Source organism: Myxine glutinosa, chromosome 7 (assembly GCF_964187855.1).
Source record: "Myxine glutinosa chromosome 7, kmMyxGlut1.1, whole genome shotgun sequence".
Taxonomy (NCBI): Eukaryota; Metazoa; Chordata; class Myxini; order Myxiniformes; family Myxinidae; genus Myxine; species Myxine glutinosa.
The window spans coordinates 15,317,757-15,340,518 of NC_136267.1; the positions used below are offsets into that span (position 1 = coordinate 15,317,757).

At 40.7% G+C, this 22,762-nt stretch overlaps 1 protein-coding gene across 6 annotated transcripts in view; it reads left to right on the plus strand.

Moving 5' to 3' along the window:
• Window positions 1-21,175, plus strand: part of CEP164 (centrosomal protein 164) — a 105,092-nt gene extending 83,917 nt beyond the window's left edge. For 5 of the 6 annotated variants that reach the window (XR_013624016.1, XM_068121809.2, XM_068121810.2 and 2 more), the window contains 5 exons: window positions 10,057-10,258; window positions 10,882-10,952; window positions 13,751-13,820; window positions 19,532-19,642; window positions 20,673-21,171. Coding sequence is in view for 5 of the 6 variants with exons in the window: in XM_068121809.2 (XP_067977910.2) it covers window positions 10,057-10,258; window positions 10,882-10,952; window positions 13,751-13,820; window positions 19,532-19,642; window positions 20,673-20,763 (545 nt within the window). In the remaining variant the exon portion in view is untranslated. Of the gene's footprint in view, window positions 1-10,056; window positions 10,259-10,881; window positions 10,953-13,750; window positions 13,821-19,531; window positions 19,643-20,672 lie in introns of all 6 variants that reach the window. The other variant, XM_068121811.2, reaches the window with a different exon arrangement.
• Window positions 21,176-22,762: the final 1,587 nt, after the last annotated feature.

Genomic DNA, 22,762 nt, shown 5'->3' on the forward strand with positions numbered 1-22,762 from the left:
TTGTTTCTCACCCATCCCCTTTCCTCATGCTTATCTTTCTTTGCAAGGCAGAAAGTGGGATTGTGGGGTTGGGGTCGTATTGACAGAATTGTAATGATAACTCTCCAGATTACTTGGAGATAAAGGACATTACTTAAACAACCTGATTTGCCCGCTCTGCGGTGCCTGTTGCTTTAACCCACAGCCGTTTGACTCTCCCGTGATCCATCAGTGTAGAAAATATTGTTATGGGTCGGGGTTTCGAGTACGGATGAGGTCCATGGGGTGGTCGCCGGACCTGCCGCTCGCCCTCTAACCCTGAGGCCACATATAACTTCGCGGTCCGATGGGTTGGGTTTTTAAGCAACCGCGGATGCCGGTTGGGATAATTGGGTCCAACAGAGCCCCCTTGCTTTCGATGTCATGTTAAGTATTGGTGACATAATGACCTCAACTAGGGGCTGTGCCCTCAACATGCACCCATGTGCCCTCAACATGTGCCCTCAACATGTACTTATTACGGCCGAGTGGAACCGTGAATGCAGCGTCGGCTAATCGCGGAGCCAATTGGAGGGGCAAAAACTTCCCGTCTATTATGTAGACACCATGCCAGACCAATGAAAGAAAGGACAACCGAGGGACATTTGAAGGATGTTCCAGCAAGCAACCAACAGCAATCTTTATTACACAAGCAAGTAATCATCAAAGCATGTACAGTCACGTGAAAAAGTAACTACACCCCATGTAAAGTTTTGACTTTTTCAACATATTTCAACATACAGCTATTTGATCTTCATTTCAACAATATTGATAGATAAAGGTGATATAATATAACAAATATCATGAAACATTTACATTTTGTAGTCCATTGTATAATTTAAATAAACATAAATGCAAATTTCGCATGTGGAAAAAGTAAGTACACCCTTGGCTCTAATAGGTGGTATTGCCCCCTTTGGCAGAAACAACCTCAAGTGGGCATTTCTTATAACTGTCTACCAGTCTCTGACATCGACTGGGAGAAATTTTTGCCCACTCCTCCATGCAGAATTCTTTCAGCTGTGCGATGTTTGAGGGGTTTCTTGCCTGCATAGCTCGTTTCAAATCCCCCCACAACATCTCGATGGGATTTAGATCTGGGCTTTGACTTTGCCATTCCAGAACCCTCCCTTTCTTTCTTTTCAGCCATTCCTTCATGGATTTACTGGTATGTTTTGGGTCATTGTCATGTTGCAAGGTCCACCTTCGGTTGAGCTTCACCTTTCCGACAGATGGCCTCACGTTATCCTCAAGCATCCTCTGGTACAATGAAGAATTCATAGTGGATTCTATGATGGTGAGCTGCCCAGGCCCTGATGCAGCAAAGCTGCCCCAAACCATAATATTTCCACCACCATGCTTTACAGTTGGTATCAGGTTCTTGTGGTCAAATGCTGTCTTTGGTTTTTGCCAAACATGTCTTCTGGTACTGTGGCCAAATTGCTCTACCTTTGACTCATCTGTCCAGAGCACATTGTTCCAGAAGTGCTGGTCTTTGCCGAGGTGTTCATTGTCAAACTTTAGTCTTGCCCTGATGTTCTTTCTGGACAGCAAAGGTTTCCTCCTGGCACACCTCCCATGTAGATCAAATTTGTGCAGCCTCTTTCTAATGGTAGACTCGTGCACTTTGACAACAACAGTGGCAAGAGCTACCTGTAGGTCCCATGATGACATTCTGGGGTTCTTAGAGACTTCTTTCAGCATCTTGCTGTCTGCTCTTGGGCTGAACTTGCTGGGGCGGCCTGGCCTGAACAAGTTGGCAGTTGTTTGGAATCTTCTCCACTTGTAGATTATCTTCCGGACAGTCGAATGATTGATTTCAAATTGTTTGGAGATCTTTTTAAATCCCTTCCCAGACTCGTAGGCATCTATAACCTTCTTTCTGAAGGCCTCAGAGAGCTTTTGATCTCGGCATGGTGACGCTGCACACTTCAACAACAAAGAGCAAACCAAACTAAATGTCTGAGGTTTAAATAAGACGGGTTCCTCCAAGATCCTGTCTGACGATCTCCTAATCATTTGCACCTCAGCTGGTGCACCTGATTCTAATTTTAGGTATTTGAAGTAGTGATAAATGTAGGGGTGTACTTACTTTTTCCACATGCGAAATTTGCATTTATGTTTATTTCAATTATACAATGGACTACAAAATGTAAATGTTTCATGATATTTGTTATATTATATCACCTTTATTTATCAATATTGTTGAAATGAAGATCAAATAGCTGTATGTTGAAATATGTTGAAAAAGTCAAAACTTTACATGGGGTGTACTTACTTTTTCACGTGACTGTATTTACATGCAAGTAAGCAGTCTGAAGGCAAAGACAAACACACTTACCCCTAGCACGTATTTCCCTTATATGGACTTGCTTACACAACAGACATGGCACCATCATTCGTTCTGGAAATAAGAAGATGAGAATAAATGAGGAGAAAGAAGCAGAGCGGAGTATGGGGGCAACTCCTCCCTTACCTCACACAACCATGTGGGAGGTGGAGGGAAGAGGGGTATAGGATGGGGAGGATGCCGGGTGAGTGCAGCTTAGCAATAGCGTGGGCTTAGAGGAAGTGTGGGAAGTGCAAACAATGCCTCGCCCATGTGGGTGAGGAAGGGAGGTGGTGGGAGGTGAGGGGGGAATGGGGCAGAGGGTAATCAATGATAACTCATTAGGATGGTTCATTCGCTTTGTGCGTCCTAAGTAGACGGTTAGTGGTTCTTGGAGAAGGCAAGAAATAGTGGTTCTTGGAGAAAAAGATCGCGTGTGTATGTACACATGCAACAGGGACCTTGCGGCGTAACTGCGCCCTCGCCTTACATTCCCCTCGCTTCGCTCGGGGCCCAGTGCTGCTTGTCCTGGATCCACTGCAGTTCGTCCTGGACCTAGCGCAGTTCATCCCGGCAGGTGTTCCGTCGAGCAGACAGTTTTCTGTTGTTTTGAGCAGGCAGTCACAAAACAGCCCCGGACGGGTTCTGGCCTTTATACGTGCCACACCGGGCACACATACTGTCGTGCACAGACGAGGGGTTGTTGAATTCAGATTGGATCAAGCGGATTGCTGATGAATTGAGGAGATTGAAAGCGGCATGTGGGGAGACATCACACCGGGAATAAACAGACTACCCTCACACCGCATTCCTCCCCCTCCCCCTCAGCCCCCACTCTCCGATCCCCTAGACAAAAGACAAGGGTCTATCAAAACACATAATTAAAGAAATAACTGTCTGGGGAATTCCTACGTGTTCATGGATGGCCTTCCTGGGGGTCCATTCCCACAACTGTAACTATTATTATTTATTTAATCATACTCGTTGGCACTCCAGGCAGGAGCATTCTTCTTGGCCCACCTCCGGTGGGCAATGTGCTGTGGCACAGTCTTATAAATTCACTTTATAATGTTTGTCATCTTTGCAAGAAATATATATATTTTTTTTATGTTGAAGACTCCAGTCACGGACTATATAGGCCTCATGGAGGCCAGGCCTTAAATAAAACAAGCATTCTGAGTATTGCGCTGCAATACATGTCCCCTACCAAAGTTCAAAGTGCCATAACTTTGTCAAAAATGATCGAATATGCAATTATATGCACGGTTGATGCTGGTTTTCAAACTTAATCTGAGGTATGCTGAGACATGTGTGTCACGCCTCGCCTCGTTGATAAGCACGCAAGGTCGCTCCGTGGAGCCTGCACGTATTGCACTGTGTGAAATATATAATTACCAACTCACGGTCTGAGGTACTAGAGATTCAAGAGATATCCATTTTAAAAAATATTTCCGTTTAATTAACGATATCTGCCAAACCACGTGCCCTATCGCAAATTCCAAAAGGACATTTTAGTAGACTGACATGGTGAACAGATCTGTGAAGTTTCCCCTCGATTGGATCAAAAATGAGGGAGGAGCTCGGTTTTAAAGGTTAATGCTTAAAAACGTCATAACTCTGAAACCATGTGATGCATGACGTCATGCTCGCTGACTTTTTTGTTCGTCATGGGTATGCGATTCTGCCTGCAAAGTTTGGCCTCGATCTGTTCAGCCGTTGCAGAGAAAAAGCGAAAAACAATATGGCGGCCGAACCACGTGACCTATGACGTCATAATTACCATTAAAATATTCTACAGACCGAGTCCCTCCTACGGTAAAAATTTGATCTCAATCGGTCCAATTATTGCAGAGAACATCTTTTTTAAAGGAAATTAAAACTTGAAATGGCACAAAGTTAAGGATCATTAGAATTATCAGAATTCCCAAAGTTCAAAGTGCCATAACTTTGTCAAAAATGATCGAAACGTCGTGAAGTTCGAACTTGATCTGAAACCTATCATGAGGAAACCATGTGCCAAGTTTGAAATCATTAACATTAAGAGTTTAGAAAAAAAAAGTCCGGAAATCTGTTCTTTGCGTGACGGACTGACGGACGGACAGGCGGAGGGACGGAGTGCAAACCTATAGTCCCCTCCGGTGTACAGCGGTAGGGGACTAATAACTGCATTGATAAATGTGAGGAAAGAGAAATATAAGAGAGAATGTAAAGGTGAGGAGTGAAAATGAGTAAGAAATGTGTATGATGAAAAGTGTGTGATGAAAAGTGTATGATGTTTGTTTGTAAGAAAGAGAGATTAAAGCTAGGCTGGTAGCTGTAGTACGAGTGAGACAGAAAGTAAGAGCAGCAATCCTGACACGGAGAGTGTAAGATGGTTCTGGGCACCACTTTAACGCTCCTAAATCCGAACGGTAGTACTACCCTGGGCGGTTTCTGTCTAAAACCTAGTACCTTTCTTTATTGATCACAACATATCATACTCCATATCCATGTTATATAACAGGAGAGTCTGTCTGTCCATCCACGATCTACTCACTCAGTTTAGGGGCTAGCCCCACTAAACCTTCTGTGGAACGTTTTGAGGTCCCAGCAGGTATCCTAAAGTGGGTGGGAGGTTTCATAAATTTCTCAATATAATTATGATTTTGATTTTCGATCCGTATGAAGTGTTTCGTATCCGCCCCTTCTTGCCGGTAGATTCGTCTGTATTGTTTATAACATGGGAACAGCGTCCATATTGGTTTACCTCAATGGTGTTTGAAACATTGTATTTTGTTATATTAATGATATATACACAAAGAATTAAGTTAAGCACCCCCCCCGTTTTTTTACAACCTCGCACATTACAAGTTTGTTGTCGTCAAAACAGTGTAATATACCCATGATATTGCTATATTTTCTGGAGAAGTGATATTATGGTCACATAAAAACATAACAATCATGCCGTTTTCAATATTTTATTCTGAATAATTTAAGGTGAAATTTTTTGGGAATTTTAGGCATATTTTCACCTCAATTTAAGTATGGAGCTATAGGTCCATCACGGACAGTGTGGATGACGTTTATGTTTTCTAACGTACAGTCATTGTTCTGAGAAGACCTCTAGCGATCTTTGCGTCAATAACGTGTGTAGGACCCACGTGATCGGATCACTGACTCAACCCTACGTCTCATAGACCCCGTAAGCCGTCGTATGCGTTGCTGTGGCAGGTTGTTCCATACCAATCATTATTTGATCTCACATACCTTAGAATATATGCCAATGTATACATATACACAAAGAATATATATTATGGGGTGCTTACCTTAATTCGTTGTGTAGGGGTGCTTAACTTAATTCTTTGTGTATAGTATTAATTACCTCCGCCACCAAAGGTCGGTGGAGGTTGTGTTTTCACCCCTGTCTGTCCGTTTGTCTGTCCCGTTTGTCTGTCCGTTTGTGAACAAGATATCTCAAAAAGTTGTGGACGGATTCGGACGAAATTTGGCAGAGACGTAGTGTATGTGACAATGAAGAATTGATTCAATTTTAGTGAAGATCCGGTTTCGGATCCGGCCACCAGAATTTTTAAAGTGATTCTTCACCATTGGGAGACAGGGCCAAAAACTATACATAGCAGGATATCTCAAAAAGGTATTGATGGATTTGGACGATACTTGTTAGACAGGTTGTGTGTGTGACAAGGAAGAATCGATTCAATTTGGTGAAGATCTGGATCCGGATCCAGCTAGTAAAATTTTTAAGTGATTCTTCACTATTGAGTGATATGGCCAAAAATGATATGGAGCAGGATATCTCAAAAAGTTGTGGATGGATTTGGACGAAACTTGGTGGAGAGGTTGTGGGAAAACCTCAACCTTGGTTGACCAAACCTTGGTTGGACCTTGGTGAAGAGGTTGTGGAGAGGTTGTGTGGTTATTTGGTGGAAAAGGACTAATCGTTTCGATTTTGGTGAAGATCTGAATATGGATTCGGATACAATAATTATTAAATTTTAAGTGATTCTTCACCATTGGGAGATATGGCTAAAACCAACATATAGCAGGATATCTCAAAAGGTTATGGATGGATTTGGACGAAACTTGTTGGACAGGTTGTGTGTGTGACAAGGAAGAATCGGTTGGTGCAAACTTTTTGAGATGCCGGCCTCGCTTTTTTTTTTTTTTTTTGTATACTGAATCGAGGCTCGTGAAAGAGCTAACATTTACTTCACAAACAAATCGACCAGACAAACAAAATACACAAAAAGAGGGAGCGGAAGACAAGATGGGGAGAAAAGGGGAAGCACACAAACACAACATCCGAGAGCAGGGAGATGTGTGGAAGGGAGAGGGCCCGCGGGGAGGAAGCATGGGAAGGGGGGGGGGGAGGGAGAAGTATAAAGCACAAGGACACCAAGGACTTCCAGGACAGAAGTTGGTATTTCAAAAAGTGGAATTGGGGTGAAATTAGCGGGGGTAGAAAAGATCAAGGTTTTGGATGGGGGAAGATAAGAGATGGTGGTGAACAGCTGTTTTAAAGACTTAGAGGGTGGAGTGGGATTGAAGAGAGTGAGGGAGTTTGTTCCAGAGGTGGGAGAAAAGAGGAATGAAGGAGTGAAGGTGAGCAGAGAGTCTTGATTTTGGCAGTTTAACCAAAAGAGGGTTGCAGGCAGATCTTGTGCGACCTGTAGGAATATTTGCGGGACAGAGCCCAGAGAGAGCTGGGGGGGCAAGGCCAGAGAGGAGTCGGTAGAAGACGGAAAGACCACCAACCTGCCTGCGGTGAGTGAGTGAGAGGCCCTTGGAGTTAGCTTCATCGCGGGAGATTCCAATGATTCTGAATGCTTTGGTTTCAACAGCGCGAAGGCGAGCTAGGTGTGAGGCAGGAGCACCAGCCCAGAGGGGAGAGCAGTATTCCATTGAGCTGCGGATGAAAGCCTTGTATGTGGTGAGGAGCTCAGGTGTGCCAAGGAAGGACTTCGCATGACGGAGGATGCCCAGTCGGCGACTGGCTTTGGAGGCCAGATTTGAAATGTGGTTTTTCCAGGAAAGATCATGGCAGAGAGTGAGACCCAAAAGCTTGAGTGACAGAACTTCTTGGAGAGGATTATTCAGAAAGTAGATGGGAGGGTTGTCCAGTCGGTCTTTTCGGAGAGACATCGTAAGAGTGTGAGATTTGTCAGGATTGAAAGACATGTTCCACTTGTTTGCCCAGTCTGTGATTTTGTCAAGGTCTGCAGAGAGTGAGGAGGCTGCAGACTGCCGAACTGAGGGATGAGGAATGGAGCGACAGAGAGTCGAGTCGTCAGCAAAGAGATAGAGAGGATTTTCAAGAGAGTCAGAGAGATCATTGATGAAGACCAGAAAAAGCACAGGGCCCAGAACACTGCCTCGCTCCCGTGCATAGCACTGGTACCTTGCTAGTTATAAGATAAAGGAAGATGATTTGTAATACCGGCTACCACAAAAGGTGGCGCTATTCCCACCAGATGTCAATTTTGGAGTTTTGGTGACGTCCACGTTTGCTCCATTATTATTACCTCCACCACCAAAGTTATCTGTCTGTCTGTGTGTTTGTGAGCAGGATATCTGAAAAACTTATGGATGTATTTAGACGAAAGTTGGTGGGCAGGTGTGTGACAAGGATGAATTGGTATGATTCTGGTGAAGATCTGGATCTGGATCCGAGAATTTTTTTTGAGTGATTCTTCACCATTGAGAGAGTGCCAAAAACGACAAATAGCACGATATCTCAAAAAAGTTGTGTACGTATTCGGATGAAAAAAAAAAAAAAAAAAAAAATTTGGTGGATACGTCGTGTTTGTGACAAGAAATAATTGATTCAATTTTGGTGAAGATTCGAATCCAGATCCGAGAATGTTTTTTGAGTGATTCTTCACCGTTAAGTGATAGGGCTAAAACCGATATATAGCACGATATCTCAAAAAGTTATGGAAGGATTGGGATGAAACTTGGTGAATGAGTTGATTAGGCGATAAGAACAAGTGATTAGATTTTAGTTCAGGTCCAAATCCAGATCCGGCCTATCAGTGGATACAAAACATAAACTGTTCAGCCTGGAGAAGGTATGCTCTCTACCGAGTGCCGTTCTAGTATAACATGAAAGGCAAAATGATGCTGCTGCAGGACCCCAAAAAATGTAATCATATGTCGAATAATTGTAAGGTTTAATCAAGCACGTCAGAATGCACGGTAATCCAGAACGCACGGTAATCAAGCGTTACGTTACATAATCAAGCGTTATGTTATGTAATCAAGCATTACGTTACGTAATCAATGTTCTATAATCAAGCGTTACATTACGTAATCAATGTTACATAATCAAGCGTTACATTACGTAATCAAGTGTTATGTTACGTAATCAAGTGTTACGTTATATAATCAAGCGTTACGTCACATAATCGAGCATTACGTTACGTAATCAATGTTACATAATCAAGCGGTACGTTATGTAAACAAGCGTTATGTTACATAATCAAGCGTTACGTTATGTAATCAAGCATTACGTTACGTAATCAATGTTGCATAATCAAGCGTTACGCTACGTAATCAATGTTACATAATCAAGCGGTATGTTATGTAAACAAGCGTTATGTTACATAATCAAGCGTTACGTTATGTAATCAAGCATTACGTTACGTAATCAATGTTACATAATCAAGCGTTACGCTACGTAATCAATGTTACGTAATCAAGCGTTACGTTACGTAATCAAGTGTTGTGTTACGTAATCAAGTGTTACGTTATATAATCAAGCGTGATGTTACATAATCGAGCATTACGTTACGTAATCAATGTTACATAATCAAAGCGGTATGTTATGTGGTCAAGCATTACGTTACGTAATCAATGTTACATAATCAAGCATTACGTTATGTAATCAAGCGATATGTTACATAATCAAGCATTACGTTATGTAATCAAGCGATATGTTACATAATCAAGCATTACGTTACGTAATCAATGTTACATAATCAAGCATTGTTATGTAATCAAGTGATATGTTACATAATCAAGCGTTACATTACGTAATCAAGCGATATGTTACGTAATCAAGTGTTACGTTATATAATCAAGCGTGATGTTACATAATCGAGCATTACGTTACGTAATCAATGTTACATAATCAAAGCGGTATGTTATGTGGTCAAGCATGACGTTATGTAATCAATGTTACATAATGAAGCGTTACGTTATGTAATCAAGTGATATGTTACATAATCAAGCGTAACATTATGTAATCAAGCGATATGTTACATAATCAAGCATTACGTTACGTAATCAATGTTACATAATCAAGCATTATGTTATGTAATCAAGTGATATGTTACATAATCAAGCATTACGTTACGTAATCAATGTTACATAATCAAGCATTACGTTATGTAATCAAGCGATATGTTACATAATCAAGCGTTACGTTACGTAATCAATGTTACATAATCAAGCATTACGTTATGTAATCAAGTGATATGTTACATAATCAAGCGTTACGTTACGTAATCAAGCGTAACGTTGCACAAGTTATTTGATAGCGCATTATACGTGTGTTTCCCAATCACACTGTACATCCTTTAAGAGTGCTTTAAATGCGCGTTTCCTATTCGGCCCGTTACCGGATTTTGTCGCTGGTTGTGACCACAGTGCGGTCATTCTTGTTATGTTATGGTGAACCCCACTTACCCCTCGGCTCCTCTGGTTTCCAGCTGTACCATCTCGACTACCCTCATTGCTGCAGCAGCTGAGTGTGGAGCTGCGAGCGGTGTTGGCAGCATTACCAACTTTGCCTACGTCATCCGGCTATATTTACCAGCCAATTGGGGGTAACCCACCATATGGACCAACACGGGTTAGCCCCAATCACATTCCCACTGAACCAGGTGTTCCTATCTCCACCTTCGTATCCAAGTGAGTATGAGGTATTTTGGTTTAACTTTTTGGTTTTGTTTGTTCTTGATTATTACATGACATTCGCGGATTTGGCATTTGTAGTTTCCCCCTTTGGCATCATAGAAATATTTCCCAGCTTACTTCTGTTGGGGTCAGCTGCAGTAAGTGTTTTGCCCAAGTCCTTCACGAACCGGCTGTCCATGCCTGACGTTCAACTGAAGTTGTCACAGGAATGTGGAATTTATTGTTACAAACTTTTTGAGATCCCGGCCTTCCTCCCGTGCGTAGCATGAGTACCTCGCTAGTCATAAGATAAAGGAAGATGATTTGTAATACCAGCTACCACAAAAGGTGGCGCTATTTCCACCACATGTCAATTTTAGAGTTTTGGTGACATCCATGTTTGCTCCATTATTACCTCCAGTATTTTGGTTACGTTTTGTTTTGTTTTTGCTTTTGTTTGTTCTTGATTTTTATCTGTCCATGTGCTTTTGCTGCTGTGACTGTGACATAGTATTTACGCTCACACATGAAGAATGTCTCACAATTTGTCAAAGTGATTTGATTCTTCCTACTGTCACCCTCTTTCACCCACTTCCACATTTTCTGTTCACATGAACCGCCACCTTCATGCTTTGTAGCCCCAACATTAGCACCGCTTCGCAGTCACTGACCAACCACCTGAGCAGACGTTGGAGCCACTATTTTCCAGGTATCAGCACGAAATGGCACTGATAGAGCTTTCAGGAAAGAGATGTGGATAGAAACATTGCATTTCTTTTTTTTTTCTTTTTTTTGAGACTGTGATTGAATGTGAATGTGAGATTGAGAATGTGAGATAATATAGCAAGGCCACTTCGGCTGCTACTCCTACTTCATTAGCGGCTACTACTTCCTTACTCCTTAATTATTCCCATCTTGAGGGGGTCAGGCGGGAAAGTTTCTGGGCCAAATCTCTCATGACCATGCCGGCCAAGGCTAACACTTGACTGAAGGTGGCAGGCATTTGGAATCTGTTCAGTCGGGTGCTGGTGATAACTCACCTACCCTTCACAAAAGACACCATGAGATCTTTATCGGCGGCCAACAAATGTGAGCAGACTGGACATCCGGCTTAACGTCTTAACAAGGGATGCTGCATTTTGTTGTACAATAATAACCTGCCTGGTCAATCCAGCAGTTTATAGTCGGACTGAGAATCGACTCCAAACTACACAACTCAAAGGTAAGTGCACACACTTGTGCACCACCCTGTCACATAGAAAGGACAAAAGATGGTGAATACAATATGATGGGATGAGAGAAAATGTTGCATTTTAAGAGAACTGTGGGGTGTAGTAAAGGAAATAGAACCACCTTTCGAGGCCATTTTTCCCCGCAGAGCAGGGTTGGCCTTTTTTGGGCACCGTGGTCCCCTTTTTGAAGCAATGTTTTATGGCCAAATGCTCTTCCTGCCGCCAACCCTGTTATTCGCTTCTTGCGACACACAGGGAATTACCAGTGAACTAGTACTCAATTTGCCGACCTCGGAAGATGACAGGCTGAGTCAACCCCCCTGGCGTTCATTCAGCGATCGACTGGGATTTGAACCCAGGATCCTAGGATCCTAAGCCACACCCTAACCGCTAAGCCAACACCAGGCTCATGTATAGGGTGTTGCAAAATAAATGATACTTTTTCCCCCCAGATTGTATTGACCTGACCACATGTTGCAAAATAAATGATACTTTTCCCCCCCCCAGATTGTATTGACCACATTTTGCAAAATAAATGATACTTTTTCTCCCCAGATTGTATTGACCACATGTTGCAAAATAAATAACTTTTTCCCCCCAGATTGTATTGACCTGACCACATGTTGCAAAATAAATGATACTTTCCCCCCCCAGATTGTATTGACCACATGTCCGCGATTTTTGAATTCAAATTTCACGTGCGTCATCATGACGTGTTGCGCACGTTGCCTGCGTGTTGTCTCCGTCATATTTGCGACTAATGTTCGTGTCTTTGCTGAAATCTTTTAAAAGTCGACTTCAAATGGTTTCTGAAGCTAATGGTGGACATATTGACGTGTATTAAACGTGAGTTTTTAATTTTTGGGGAAAACAGTATCATTTATTTTGCAACACCCCTTAGTAAAGTAAATGAAAAGGAAAAGTGTGGAAAGGAAAAGGAAAAGTGTAGGTTGATGAATAAGTAATGCATAGAAAGTTAAAAACCTGAAGGATATTGTTTGAGGAGCAGTGTATGAGCAAATGGAAGAGAAAGGGAGTGGGACAAGGTAAGGAGAATAGTTGGATATCCACAACATCCTCAGTTTGTGTACAAGTTATATAGAGATTACAATAAATGTCAGGCTGATAGAGTTTGATTTAAGTTTGTTATGGATTCGTCACTTCCGTTGTGGTGGTTCTCATCCACTGTAAACATTTTTGGTTGCATGTACTATTATTGTTATCGTTTAAGTGAAATATAGAGATCACTGTTTTCAAAAGGTAAAAAAGTTAGTGTTTTAAAAGAAACCGAAAACCGGATCGGGAACCGGACGAGGAAAAGGAGGAAGAAGAGGAAGGAGAGGAGGAAAAGGAGGCGGAGCGAGTAAGGTGGAGCAGAAGCCGAGCTGCGTTGTGGTTTTGAGCAAACGCTAGCGAACGGGGGTCACGAGTGAACTTTGGGTTTCCTGGGAAAGGGATTCCTGCGACAGAGTTGTTATCGCTGTGACAGATAAACCTGCATGTCAGGTTTTGCGGTTGATTCCGAAGAGAATCATTGGAGTACCGTTACGCCTTGAATACGGGCCGTTGGCCGTTTTGTCTCGCGCCCGATTTCGCATCGCTCCAGGATTTTCACCTCGCTCCAACCATTTCAACGCATCCAGCCATTAGCCTGGTTTGCATGTGTGACGTGGATTTTGAGTGGGAATTTGCGGTTCGCCGTGTGGGGAGCCGTTGAACATCCATACCCGAAGGTGTGATTTCCCAGTCGCCTCTTGAGGACACCTTTGCCCATCTTTGGCAGTGTGACTGTCAACCGAACAGGATTCTGGTCTCGAAGAGACATCGTTCTGACGATCACTGGAGCGTGGATAGACTTTGGCTTGATGCCCGGATAGAGACATTGGGAATGTTCTTTTCGCTCACTTGGAGCACAGTGAGTTATATTGTACGAAACTGATGGTACCATCATAGGAATGATATATTTGTTGTACAATTGATTAATATTGTTATTGTGCTGTTATTCTTGTGTGATCTTAATACAATACTTGTTTCTTGGTAACAATTGGTGTGGTTTCACCATTGATCTTTGACACACAGAATAACACATCTTTCTGCCGTGACTCCTCTCGGGGCTCGGAGGTACCCCGTGACCGGGGTTTGGGGAGGAGCATGTAACAAGTTGTATTTTGACTGGATAGGGGACATGGGGGAGTTTTTAAGTGGAAAGTACACGAGAAACGTGAGAACCCATGATCGTCATTCATCTTTTCACTTTTCTTTTCCTGACCTGCAGCTGGCCTTCCTCCAACTGCTTCGGGTGACATAGGAGGGCTTGCTAGCTACCTTGGGTACATCCCAGCCAGGTAACCTCAACCCAATATATATATATTTAATAACCATCCCCCAATTTGAATTAAGCAATTGCAAATGGAATTAAACATAGAGTGTCGGCCCATCACGGTGTTTCACATGATTAACAAACATCTGTACAAACATCTTGTTTGAATGTGTTTTCAGGAAGAAATACACTTTACTTTCTTTCTTCCTTATGATAGATGTACCATGGATGTCATGTATGGACAGTATTTTATATAATGCAGTATTTTTTTTATTTTTTTTTTACACAGTATTTTATATAATGCAGTATTTTATCTTATTTTTTACACTATTTTATAGTGTAAAATAGTGTAAAAAAAAAAAAAAAAAAAAAAAAAATAAATTATTTTTTTACACTATTTTATATAATGTAGTATTTTTTATTTTTTTTTACACTTTTATATAATGCAGTATTTTATTTTATTTTTTACATTATTTTATATACTGCAGTATATAAATATATAATTTTTTTTACACAGTATTTTATATAATGCAGTATTTGTTTTTACACTTTTATATAATGCAGTATTTATATATATATTTTTACACTTTAATATAATGCAGTATTTTTATTTTTATTTTTTTTTACACAGTATTTTATATAATGCAGTATGTTTTTTATTATTTCTTTTTGTCCCCCGTCGCACAGCGGAGCGAAAGGGAGACTATGGCTTTCCCCTCCGTCCGTGTGTCCGTCCGTCCATCCGTCCGTGCGTGCGGGCGTGTGTGCGTGCGGGCGTGCGTGTGTGTGGGCGTGCATGCTTAAGCGAAGGACCGCATTCGAATTTGGTGTGTGGGTGCAACCCACGTCAAAATCCAAGATGGCCGCCGCCATATATGTCTGATGCCATGTATGTCTGAACCTTGTAACCTGCATATCTTGAAAAATAAGCGAAGTACCAACTTCTAATCTGGTGTGTGGGTGTATCTAGGCATAAGGAAGAACGCTATTGAAAATTGGGTCGCCACGTCAAAATCCAAGATGGCCACCGCCATGTATGTCTGAACCTTGTGAGATGAATATCTTGAAAAATAAGCGAAGTACCAACTTCTAATTTGGTGTGTGGGTGTATCTCCGCATAAGGACGAACGCTATTGAAAATTGGGTCGCCACGTCAAAATCCAAGATGGCTGCCGCCATGTATGTCTGATGCCATGTATGTCTGAACCTTGTAACCTGCATATCTTGAAAAATAAGCGAAGTACCAACTTCTAATCTGGTGTGTGGATGTATCTAGGCGTAAGGAAGAACGCTATTGAAAATTGGGTCGCCACGTCAAAATCCAAGATGGCCGCCGCCATGTATGTCTGAACCTTGTGAGATGAATATCTTGAAAAATAAGCGAAGTACCAACTTCTAATTTGGTGTGTGGGTGTATCTCGGCATAAGGATGAACGCTATTGAAAATTGGGTCGTCACGTCAAAATCCAAGATGGCCGCCACCATATATATGTCTAACCTTGTGAGCGAAATATCTTGAAAAATAAGCGAAGGACCAACTTCTAATCTGGTGTGTGGGTGTATCTAGGCATAAGGAAGAACGCTATTGAAAATTGGGTCGTCACGTCAAAATCCAAGATGGCCGCCACCATATATATGTCTAACCTTGTGAGCGAAATATCTTGAAAAATAAGCGAAGGACCAACTTCTAATCTGGTGTGTGGGTGTATCTAGGCATAAGGAAGAACGCTTTTGAAAATTGGGTCGCCATGTCAAAATGCAAGATGGCCGCCGCCATGTATGTCCGAACCTTGTGAGATGAATATCTTGAAAAATAAGCGAAGTACCAACTTCTAATTTGGTGTGTGGGTGTATCTCGCCATAAGGAAGAACGCCATTGAAAATTGGGTCGCCACGTCAAAATCCAAGATGGCCGCCACCATATATATGTCTGAACTTTGTGAGATGAATATCTTGAAAGATAAGCGAAGTACCAACTTCTAATTTGGTGTGTGGGTGTATCTCGGCATAAGGAAGACCGCTATTGTAAATTGGGTCGCCACGTCAAAGTCCAAGATGGCCGCCACCATATATATGTCTGAACCTTGTGAGCGAAATATCTTGAAAAATAAGCGAAGTACCTTTTGGTGTGTGGGTGTATCTAGGCATAAGGAAGAACGCTATTGAAAATTGGGTCACCACGTCAAAATCCAAGATGGCTGCCTCCATGTATGTCTGAACCTTGTGAGCGAAATATCATATCATAGCATGTTTTCTGCGTGTTCCACTTTGTCAACTCACATCACTTCCCCGACGGGGGACCTAGGCGTAACGCTTGTTACACAGTATTTTATATAATGCAGTATGTTTTTTATTATTTCTTTTTACACAGTATTTTATATAATGCAGTATGTTTTTTATTATTTCTTTTTACACAGTATCTTTTATAATGCAGTAGTTTTTTTTAACACAGTATTTTATATAATGCAGTATTTATTTATTTTTTACACAGTATTTTATATGATGCAGTGTTTGTTTTACACAGTATTTTATATAATGCAGTATGTTTTTTATTAATTTTTTTTATACTATTTTATATAATGCAGTATTTATTTATTTTTTACACAGTATTTTATATAATGCAGTATTTTTTTAATTTTTTTTACACAGTATGTTAGATAATGCAGTATTTATTAATTTTTTTACACAGTATTTTATATAATGCAGTATTTGTTGTTTTTTATACACAATATTTTATATAATGCAGTATCTTTTTTATTATTTATTTTTGCACAGTATTTTATATAATGCAGTATGTTTTTTATTTCTTTTTACACAGTATTTTATATAATGCAGTATTTTTTTTAACACTATTTTATATAATGGTTTTTTTTTTTTTTTTTACACAGTATTTTATATAATGCAGTATTTGTTTTTTTTTTATACAATATTTTATATAATGCAGTATGTTTTTTTTTTTGGTTTTTTTTACACTTTTATACAATGCATTATGTTTTTTTTGTTTTTTTTACACTTTTATATAATGCAGTATTTTTTTTTTAACAGTATTTTATATAATGCAGTATTTATTTATTTTTTACACTATTTTATATAATGCAGTATTTGTTTTTTTTTGTTACACAATATTTTATATAATGCAATGTTTTTTGTTATTTATTTTTGCACAGTATTTTATATAATGCAGTATGTTTTTTATTTCTTTTTACACAGTATTTTATTTAATGCAGTATTTTTTTAAACACTATTTTATATAATGCAGTATTTTTTTATTTTTTTTTACACAGTCTTTTATATAATGCAGTATTTGTTTTTTTTTTACACAATATTTTATATAATGCAGTATGTTTCTTATTATTTATTTTTACACAGTATTTTATACAATGCAGTATGTTTTTTTTTTTTTTTTTTTTACACTTTTATATAATGCAGTATTTTTTTTTGTAACAGTATTTTATATAATGCAGTATTTTTTTTTTTACACAATATTTTATATAATGCAGTATGTTTTTTATTTTTTACTTTTACACTATTTTATATAATGCAGTATTTATTTATTTTTTACACAGTATTTTATATAATGCAGTATTTTTTTTTTTACACTATTTTATATAATGCAGTATTTGTTGTTTTTTTACACTATTTTATATAATGCAGTTTTTTGTTATTTATTTTTACACTATTTTATATAATGCAGTATTTGTTTGTTTTTTTACACAATATTTTATATAATGCAGTATGTTTTTTGTTATTTATTTTTACACAGTATTTTATATAATGCAGTATTTTTTTGTTTGTTTTTTTTTACACTTTTATATAATGCAGTATTTTTTTTTAACACTATTTTATATAATGCAGTATTTATTTATTTTTTACACAGTATTTTATATAATGCAGTATTTTTTTTTTATTTTTTTTTATTTTTTTTTTGTTTTTGTATACAAGGTCGAGGCTCGTGAAAGAGCGAACATTAATCACACAGAAAGACAAACCGACACATAAAACATATAACATAGGGAGCGGTAGACAAGATGGGGAGAGAGGGGGAAGGACACAAACACAACATTTGAGAGCAGGGACATGGAGACATCGAGAGATCTGAGAGAGGGCGAGGGCTTGGGGGGGGGGGGGGGGGCGTGGGAAGGGGGCGGTGGGAGAGGTATAAAACATATGGACACTGCCAGGACTTCCAGGAAAGAAGTTGGAATTTCAAACAAGGTGGATCTGGGGTGAATTAGCGGGGGTAGAAAAGATCAAGGTTTTGGATGGGGGAAGATAAGAGATGGTGGTGAACAGCTGTTTTAAAGACCTGGAGGGAGGAGTGGGATTGAAGGGAGTGAGGGAGTTTGTTCCAGAGGCGGGAGAAAAGAGGAATGAAAGAGTGAAGGTGAGCAGAGAGCCGAGATTTCGGCAGTTTAACCATCAGAGGGTTGCTGGCAGATCTTGTGCGACCTGTAGGAATATTTGGGGGACAGAGCACAGAGAGAGCTGGGGGTGCAAGGCCGGAGAGGAGTCGGTAGAAGACAGAAAGACCACCTACCTGCCTGCGGTGAGTGAGTGAAAGGCCCTCAGAGATAGCTTCATCGCGGGAGATTCCAATAATTCTGAAAGCTTTGGTTTCAACAGCGTGAAGCCGAGCTAGGTGTGAGGCAGGAGCACCGGCCCATAGGGGAGAACAGTATTCCATTGAGCTGCGGATGAAAGCCTTGTATGTGGTGAGGAGCTCAGGTGTGCCGAGGAAGGACTTCGCACGACAGAGGATACCGTTCGCACGACGGAGGATACCGATATCGACGGAGGATATTTGTTTTTTTTACACAATATTTTATATAATGCAGTATGTTTTTTATTTTTTATTTTTACACAATCTTTTATATAATGCAGTATTTTTCATTATTATTATTTTTTACACAGTATTTTATATATAATGCAGTATTTGTTTTTTTTACACTTTTATATAATGCAGTATGTTTTTTATTTTTTATTTTTACACAGTATTTTATATAATGCAGTATTTGTTTTTTTTACACAATATTTTATATGATGCAGTATGTTTTTTATTTTTTATTTTTACACAATATTTTATATGATGCAGTATTTTTAATTATTATTGTTTTTTCACAGTATTTTTTATAATGCAGTATTTGTTTTTTTTACACAATATTTTATATAATGCAGTATTTTTTATTACTATTTTTTTTACACAGTATTTTATATAATGCAGTATTTGTTTTTTTTGACACAGTATTTTATATAATGCAGTATGTTTTTTATTTTTTATTTTTACACAATATTTTATATAATGCAGTATTTTTTATTATTATTATTTTTTACACAGTATTTTATATAATGCTGTATTTGTTTTTTTTACACAATATTTTATATAATGCAGTATTTGTTTTTTTTACACAATATTTTATATAATGCAGTATTTTTTTATTTTATTTTTTACACAGTATTTTATATAATGCAGTATTTGTTTTTTTTACACAATATTTTATATAATGCAGTATGTTTTTTTTATTTTACTTTTACACTTATACAATGCAGTATTTTTTATTTTTTATTTTTACACAGTATTTTATATAATGCAGTATTTAAATCATTAATTTTTTCCAGTTTTTCAGTGTAAGGGTGTAATGTATTGCAGTGTCATGAGCATCAGACTCCGTCCGGTGGTTTTAACAGGAACTGAACGAAGCAATCCTCAATAACGAAAGGTTTTGGGTTTGTGTGCAGTGAGCGTGTGTCGACATTCCATCGGCGAACAAGCGCATCGTCTCCTCAAATGGGAATGGTCGCAGAGAACCACCGGCAATGGCTCCACGACTTTCGCAAGCGGCCATCACTGTATCCTCAACCAATGGGCGGCTAATAATACGAGTTCCTTCCAAGGATTTCAGCACAGGACGACGTCATTCAGCCCATCAAGCATTCACAATGCTTGCCAGCCTACGGTTGTTTGTCCATGCTCTTTCCTTTTTCAATGGAAGGAAGCAACAGTTACCATTTTAGGTCTTTAATTTGACTGTCCCAGACCAGGAGCAGACTCTCTAACCAAAACACCGCCGATCTTGGTGGTGGTTTGTGTGCAGCCTGTGGCTGCTGGTTGCATCATTTTCTGATGATGCAATGCCCCCATTACCATTAAGCTGGTACTCATTTAATGCCCCCATTACCATTAAGCTGGTACTCATTGAATGCCCCCATTACCATTAATCTGGTACTCATTGAATGCCCCCATTACCATTAATCTGGTACTCATTGAATGCCCCCATTACCATTAATCTGGTACTCATTGAATGCCCCCATTACCATTAATCTGGTACTCATTTAATGCCCCCATTACCATTAATCTGGTACTCATTTAATGCCCCCATTACCATTAATCTGGTACTCATTTAATGCCCCCATTACCATTAATCTGGTACTCATTTAATGCCCCCATTACCATTAATCTGGTACTCATTTAATGCCCCCATTACCATTAATCTGGTACTCATTGAATGCCCCCATTACCATTAAGCTGGTACTCATTTAATGCCCCCATTACCATTAAGCTGGTACTCATTTAATGCCCCCATTACCATTAAGCTGCTACTCATTTTGCCGACCTCGGAAGGAGTACAGGCCGAGTCAACCAACCTGGTGTTAATTGAACGACACGACAGGGGCCCGAACTCGGGACCCTAAGATCTAAAGCCCATCTACCTTAACCGTTAAGCCAACACCAGGTGTATGCGGAGTCTGGTAATCATAGCTGTGTCTTGGCAGTCATGTTGAAGACCTGTGCTACGATGTTGCTGCCTAGTTATCGTAATCGTTATCATTGTTCCATAATTTCAAAGTTGCATCTCCTTGATTCCCAATCTTTTGGCAGCCCCTCCACAACTCAACCGGCACGGAGTCCTCATGGTTACCTGGAGTTACGACTGGACGAATCGAACCAAATCCGCGTTTATCATCACTGAGGTCCTCATGTTGCCATGGTTACATGCTACATATACGAGGGGCGTATGGAAGTCTGTGGCAAGACGAATTATGCCGACATGCATATCAGTAAAACGGACGTTGTAAAAGAGACGACCTTCAATGTTGCACACGTCGCGATGACGAAACGTCAGGATTGGCTGTTGCACAATATTCCGCTCTTTTTGCAACGATGTTCGACGATGTCATCCAAACGCAGTGTCGTTTCAGCAATGACGTCACAGGTCCCTGGCACACCAGGCTCAAAATCCACCCTCGTAGCTTCCTTCTTTTTGTGCACATGATATTGTGATGTCATGTACACACGGTTCTTGTTTTCGACTGTGCATATTGTATTTTTTTGAATTCTGCTCTGTATTTATGTGAAAATACAAAGATTATTGTTTTCCAACAAAACTCGTGTTTGTGATGTTAAAGGGAGTGGGGTGCAGAGTGGTTTGGGGTTCTTCCTTTTGAATGACACGGCACCCATCGTGTTATTTGGACGAGTCTGTCTCCCAGATGTGAACTTGGAAAATGTGTTCCAAGAGGTCACGTGATTCCATGACGTCAGCAGAATTTGCTGTGATGCTCCGCTGGTGATGTCACCGGGATTCCAAACAACAAATCTTCACATATTGTAGCCGTCTTGGACAATATTCGGTTTGACCCTTCTTCCTGAAGATTCCAGGTTCAAATTCACCTTTTTTATTTTTTAACCTCAGCTATTGTGGTTGGTGTGCTGTTTGAAGTGTTTACCTCGCATAACATTCTGTTGTGCTCTTTGAATATGAATTCTGATTCCATTTAATGGTTTTATTTTAAAATGTAACAGGAATTCAAAAACCACCCACATTGAACCTTGTTTCTATGGCCCCCATCCTCTCTCATGCAATGGCCCCCACCCTCTCTCATGCTATGGCTCCCATCCTCTCTCATGCTATAGCCCCCATCCTCTCTCATGCCATAGCCCCCATCCTCTCTCATGCTATGGCCCCCACCCTCTCTCATGCCATAGCCCCCATCCTCTCTCATGCTATGGCCCCCACCCTCTCTCATGCCATAGCCCCCACCCTCTCTCATGCTATGGCCCCCATCCTCTCTCATGCCATAGCCCCCATCCTCTCTCATGCTATGGCCCCCACCCTCTCTCATGCCATAGCCCCCACCCTCTCTCATGCTATGGCCCCCATCCTCTCTCATGCCATAGCCCCCACCCTCTCTCATGCTATGGCCCCCATCCTCTCTCATGATATGGCTCCCATCCCTCTCTCATGCTATGGCTCCCATACCTCTCTCATGCTATGGCTCCCATCCTCTCTCATGCTATGGCTCCCATCCCTCTTTCATGCTATGGCTCCCATCCCTCTCTCATGCTATGGCTCCCATCCTCTCTCATGCAATAGCCCCCACCCTCTCTCATGCCATAGCTCCCACCCTCTCTCATGCAATGGCTCCCATCCTCTCTCATGCAATGGCTCCCATCCTCTCTCATGCTATAGCCCCCATCCTCTCTCATGCCATGGCTCCCATCCTCTCTCATGCAATGGCTCCCACCCTCTCTCATGCCATAGCCCCCATCCTCTCTCATGCTATGGCTCCCATCCTCTCTCATGCAATGGCTCCCATCCTCTCTCATGCCATAGCCCCCATCCTCTCTCATGCTATGGCTCCCATCCTCTCTCATGCTATAGCCCCCATCCTCTCTCATGCTATGGCTCCCATCCTCTCTCATGCTATAGCCCCCATCCTCTCTCATGCCATAGCCCCCATCCTCTCTCATGCTATGGCTCCCATCCTCTCTCATGCTATGGCTCCCATCCTCTCTCATGCTATAGCCCCCAGCCTCTCTCATGCTATGGCCCCCATCCTCTCTCATGCTATGGCCCCCATCCTCTCTCATGCTATGGCTCCCATCCCTCTCTCATGCCATAGCCCCCATCATCTCTCATGCTATGGCTCCCATCCTCTCTCATGCCATAGCCCCCATCCTCTCTCATG